A 6,000-nucleotide genomic window follows, 5' to 3' on the forward strand; every position below is an offset into this window, starting at 1 on the left:
AACATTGCCATTTCCAGTCCTTAACCTTCATTAGAACCTGACAGCACAGGAGGAGGCCATTCGGCCCACCGTGCCTGTGCCGGCTCTTTGAACGAGCTCTCCAATTAGTCCCACTCCCCCCTGCTCTTTCCCCACAGCCCTGTGAATTTTCCCCATCAAGTATTTCTCCAATTTCCTCATGCAAAGAAAATGCCACAGATTGCTCGACAAAGTAACGGAAAACGTCACCACCGAGATAGACAAATAGACAACAACAATGTGCATTTATATAGCGCCTTTAACATCGTAAAACATCCCAAGGCGCTTCACAGGAACGATTATCAGACACAATTTGACACCGAGCCACATAAGGAGATATTAGGACAGGTGACCAAAAGCTTGGTCAAAGAGGTCGGTTTTAAGGAGCGTCTTAAAAGGAGGAGAGAGGCGGAGAGGTTTAGGGAGGGAATTCCAGAGCTCGGGGCCCAGGCGGCTGAAGGCACGGCCACCAATGGTGGAGCGATGGAGATCAGGGGATACGCAAGAGGCCAGAATTGGAGGAGCGCTGAGATCTCAGAGGGCTGTAGGAGGTTACAGAGATAGGGAGGGGGGCAAGAGTCATGGAGGGGATTTGAACAGGAGGATGAGAATTTTAAAATCGAGGCGTTGCCGGACCGGGAGCCAATGTAGGTCAGCGAGCACAGGGGGGTGATGGGTGAACAGGACTCGGTGCGAGTTAGGACACGGGGCAGCAGAGGAAAATAATTTATGGGGTCGGTGGGGGCGGGAGCGGAAGCAGACTCGAAGAAAAGGCTTTTGAAGGCAGGGAGGGGCGAGGCATGTGAAGATTTTAAGAAGTGAATTGAGGGTTGAGGATGTAATCACTGAAAGGAGTCGATCGTAGAGCGGAATGAGCAATCAATGAGCGATATGCCGGTGTGACAGGGGCGGAGGGGGTGTGCAAGGACTTTCAGCTGGGAATCACTCAGATTAGGCGGTGGATAGATTTGAGTGCAAGGATGAATCAACCTAGCTGTCGGTTCTTCATTGAAATGAAGAGTAAGACAAGGGCACCTACCGACTCTTCAGCTCGTTGTACTGCTCCCGTATCTTGCCCAGCTCCAACTGCAGGCGGGCCTTCTCCTTGGCCACGTTGTCCAGGGTCTTGCGGGCATCGGCCAACTCGGTCTCATACATGGACTTGATGTTGACCACCTCCCGGCTGGTGGTCTCCTCGGACTCGGAGATGCGGAGACGCAAGCCGGCATTCTCGCACTCCAGCGAGCGGACCTTGTCAATGTAGACGGCGAGCCGGTCATTGAGGTTCTGCAGGTCCTCCTTCTCCTGCAGCCGACTGATCTTGGTCGGGCTCAAGGGGGTGGAGGGGTTAGTCCGGCTGCCCCGCTTCTGGCCTGGGGTCTGCATCTCGGAACAGGCTGAGGGGCGGAGAGAGACAGCAAGTTAGCACCAAAGTCTCGGAGCACTTTACAGAGTGGAAAGGTTGGACAGGCTAGGCTTGTATCCACTGGAGTTTAGAAGAGTAAGAGGTGACTTGATTGAAACATATAAGATCCCGAGGGGTCTGGACAGGGTGGATGTGGAGAGGATGTTTCCTCTTGTGGGAGAATCTAGAACTAGGGGTCACTGTTTAAAAAAATAAGGGGTCGTCCATTTAAGACAGAGGTGAGGAGAAATATTTTCTCAGAGGGCCGTGAGTCTTTGGAACTCTCGTCCTCAGAGGGCGGTGGAGGCAGAGAGTCTTTGAATATTTTTAAGGCAGAGGTAGATCGATTCTTGGTGAGCACGGGGGTGAAAGGTTATCCGGGGTAGGCGGGAATGTGGAGTAATCGGATCAGCCATGATCTTATTGAATGGCGGAGCAGGCTCGAGGGGCCGAGTGGCCCACTCCTGCTCTGACCAGACTGATACCTGGGATGGCAGGAATGACGTATGAGGAGAGATTGGGTCGATTGGGCTTATTCTCGCTGGGAGTTTAGAAGAATGAGAGGGGATCTCATTGAAACTTATAAAATTCTAACAGGACTAGACAGACTAGATACAGGAAGGATGTTCCCGATGGCGGGGGAGTCCAGAACCAGGGGTCACAGTCTAAGGATAAGGGGTAAGCCATTTAGGACAGAGATGAAGAGGAATTTCTTCACCCAGAGAGTGGTGAACCTGTGGAATTCTCTACCATAGAGGGTGGTGGAGGCCAATTCATTAAATATATTCAAGAAGGAGTTAGATATATTTCTTAAGGCTAAAGGGATCAAGGGATATGGGGAGAAAGCAGGGACAGAGTACTGAATTTGGATGATCAGCCATGATCGCATTGAATGGCGGAGCAGGCTCGAGGGGCCGAATGGCCTACTCCTGCTCCTATCTTCTATGTTTCTATGATTAATTCGGATGTTCGTAAGGAAACGTGACTATGGAACAGGACAGAGATAAATAAAGGCATAGGGTACAAAGCAAAGTTATGCTGAACCTTTATAAATCACTGGTCAGGCCCCAGCTGGAGTATTGAGTCCAATTCTGGGCACCGCACTTTAGGAAGGATGTCAAGGCCTTGGAGAGGGTGCGGAGGAGATTGACCAGAATGGTCCCAGGGATCAGGGACTTCAGTGATGTGGAGAGACTGGAGAAGCTGGGATTGTTCTCCTTAGAGCAGAGAAGGTTAAGAAGAGATTTAATCGAGGCGTTCAAAATCATGAGGGGTTTTGATGGAGTAAATAAGTAGAAACTGTTTCCAGTGGCAGGAGGGTCGGTAACCAGAGGACACAGATTGAAGATAATCGGCAAAAGAACCAGAGGGGGAGATGAGGAGAATGTTTTTTACGCAGCGAGTTGTTGTGATCTGGAACGCGCTGCCTGAAAGGGCGGTGGAAGCAGATTCAATAGTAACTTTCAAAAGGGAATTGGAGAAATACTCGATGGGGAATGATTTGCAGGGACTGTGGGGAAAGAGCAGGGGGGAGCGGGACTAATTGGAGAGCTCTTTCAAAGAGCCGGCACAGGGACGATGGGCCGAATGGCCTCCTTCTGTGTTGCAAGGTTCTATCAAACAGAAGGTGAAGGAAGGGGCAACAAACTTCCAAAGAGTAAGGGCTTTCCAAACTCGGAGGGTAGGCTGATGCGGAGAGATGGGGCGTGAGGATTGGCCACAAAGTACAAGAGTAGGTGCGGAGTGAACCGGTGAGGAAAGGAAAGGTGAGATCACACACCTTACGTCTGGAGGGGGCATGTCGGAGGGATGGTAGGGAAGCTCAAGGAGGGAGTTGAAAGCAAAAGGCAATAAAATGCGACCATTAATTCGCAAGGGGGCGGGAAGGCAGCGGATCAGGGGGTGGGCGGGAACACAAGACCTCGGTGAGCGGAGGGGGTGTTGCGGTGTTCTGGGCGAGTCCCAGTGTCGGTGTGTGTGCGCGCGCGTGGGGGCTTTGGGGGGGGCGGGAGGGAGGGACAGCTACCTTTGAAAAATGCAGCCTCCAGGAACTGCAGGTGTGAATCAGGCTTTGGGCAGCAGTCAAGGAGTGGCAGGGGCGGACTTGGGCGGAACATCAGACACAGCAACCAACGGAAGTGGAGTTTTAAAAAAAAAGACATTCCAGAGAGAGGCAATGGAAATATCGCAGCAAGCTCTGGCAAAACACGAGAACATTTAACCACGGCAACACACTCAGTTACTTGGGAAGAGTTTGCCCCTCGTACTGGAGGCTGCCAGAGACACGAGTAACCCTCCTCGAGTTGCAGCCTTCTCTTACCCAGTCATCCCTTCAACTGTCCCCCTCCGGAGATCCCCTCCCCCAGAATCTCACTCACCCATCGCCCCTCAATCCCAGAGACTCCCCTCACCAGTACAGCTCATTCCCAGAGAGCCCCTCAATCCCAGAGAGACCCTCACCAGTCCAGCTCATTCCCAGAGAGCCCCTCAATCCCAGCTCATTCCCAGAGAGACCCTCACCAGTCCACCTCAATCCCAGAGACCCCCTCAAATCCCAGAGACCCCCTCACCAGTCCAGCTCATTCCCAGAGAGCCCCTCAAACCCAGCTCATTCCCAGAGAGCCCCTCAATCCCAGAGACCCCCTCACCAGTCCAGCTCATTCCCAGAGAGCCCCTCAATCCCAGAGACCCCCTCAAATCCCAGAGACCCCCTCACCAGTCCAGCTCATTCCCAGAGAGCCCCTCAAACCCAGCTCATTCCCAGAGAGCCCCTCAAACCCAGCTCATTCCCAGAGAGCCCCTCAATCCCAGCTTATTCCCAGAGAGCCCCTCAATCCCAGAGACCCCCTCACCTGCACAGCTCACCCCCCCCAAGAGACCCCCTCACCTGCACAGCTCAATCCCAGAGACCCCCTCACCTGCACAGCTCAATCCCAGAGACCCCCTCACCTGCACAGCTCGATCCCAGAGACCCCCTCACCTGCACAGCTCAATCCCAGAGACCCCCTCACCTGCACAGCTCACCCCCCCCAGAGACCCCCTCACCTGCACAGCTCGATCCCAGAGACCCCCTCACCTGCACAGCTCAATCCCAGAGACCCCCTCACCTGCACAGCTCAATCCCAGAGACCCACTCACCTGCACAGCTCAATCCCAGAGACCCCCTCACCTGCACAGCTCAATCCCAGAGACCCCCTCACCTGCACAGCTCAATCCCAGAGACCCCCTCACCTGCACAGCTCACCCCCCCCCCAAGAGACCCCCTCACCTGCACAGCTCGCCCCCCCAGAGACCCCCTCACCTGCACAGCTCGATCCCAGAGACCCTCAACCTGCACAGCTCGCCCCCCCCCCAAAGAGACCCCCCTCACCTGCACAGCTCGATCCCAGAGACCCTTTACCTGCGCAGCTCGCCCCCCAGAGAGCCCCAGCTGTCTACAGAGGGTGACAGCCCCAGATCCTGACACATGAAGCGCCGGGCCGGGCCGGGCCGCGGGTTCCTACCTGCGGGAGCGGCGTGTGTTGAGAGAGGAGAGCGGCTGCACAGTGTCCGGGGCTAGGCTGGCGGTGCGGTGCTGGGCTCCGGGCTCACTGAGCCGCTCGCTCGCCTCCGCCGCACCATTTAAAGGGCAGGGCAGCAGGGGGCGGGGCCGGCCTGACGGACGTCCCGGGCAGCCAATCAGCGGCGGGATAGGCGGGGCGGGCCCTTGTCGGGAGGGGCGGGGCTTGGCTCCAGATCCCAAAACAGCCCAGGGAGGGCAGGACAGGGGGCAGCGATACAGATGTTCAGACTGACCCGACGCACCGATACAGATGTTCAGAGTGACCGTTCACAGAGATACAGATGTTCAGACTGACCGGACTGACAGTAGGCACAGATACAGATGTTCAGAGTGACCGGACCGACAGTGGGCACAGATATAGATGTTCAGAGTGACCAGACTGACCGTTCGCACAGATACAGATGTTCAGAGTGACCGGACTGACCGTTCGCACACATACAGATGTTCAGAGTGACCGGACTGACCGTTCGCACAGATACAGATGTTCAGAGTGACCAGACTGACAGTGGGCACAGATACAGATGTTCAGAGTGACCAGACTGACCGTTCGCACAGATACAGATGTTCAGAGTGACCGGACCAACAGTTCACACAGATACAGATGTTCAGAGTGGCCCGACCGACAGTTCACACAGATACAGATGTTAAGAGTGACCAGACTGACCGTTCGCACAGAAACAGATGTTCAGAGTGACCGGACTGACCGTTCACACAGATACAGATGTTCAGAGTAACCAGACTGACAGTGGGCAAAGATACAGATGTTCAGAGTGTCCGGACCAACGGTGCACACAGATACAGATGTTCAGAGTGGCCGGTATGACCATTCGCAAAGATACAGATGTTCAGAGTGATCGGACTGACCGTTCGCACAGATGCAGATGTTCAGAGTGACCGGACTGACAGCGGGCACAGATACAGATGTTCAGAGTGTCCAGACTGACAGTGGGCACAGATACAAATGTTCAGAGTGACCAGACCAACAGTGGGCACAGATACAGATGTTCAGAGTGGC

The 6,000-nt window shown here is 54.6% G+C and overlaps 1 protein-coding gene across 4 annotated transcripts in view; it reads right to left on the reverse strand.

The window, feature by feature from the left end:
- The window catches only part of lmna (lamin A), a 158,999-nt gene extending 153,930 nt beyond the window's left edge, over positions 1-5,069 (reverse strand). For all 4 annotated transcript variants that reach the window (XM_085978754.1, XM_085978756.1, XM_085978753.1 and 1 more), the window contains exons 1-2: positions 4,927-5,069; positions 1,058-1,415 (exon numbers count right to left, since the gene is read on the reverse strand). In XM_085978754.1, coding sequence (XP_085834880.1) covers positions 1,058-1,404 — 347 coding nt within the window. In that variant the 5' untranslated portion in view covers positions 1,405-1,415; positions 4,927-5,069. The remainder of the gene's footprint in view (positions 1-1,057; positions 1,416-4,926) is intronic.
- Between the last annotated feature and the right edge of the window lie 931 nt (positions 5,070-6,000).

This window comes from Somniosus microcephalus, unplaced genomic scaffold (assembly GCF_052327205.1).
Source record: "Somniosus microcephalus isolate GS21.2 unplaced genomic scaffold, FLI_Smic_1.0 unresolved_chr7, whole genome shotgun sequence".
NCBI lineage: Eukaryota > Metazoa > Chordata > Chondrichthyes > Squaliformes > Somniosidae > Somniosus > Somniosus microcephalus.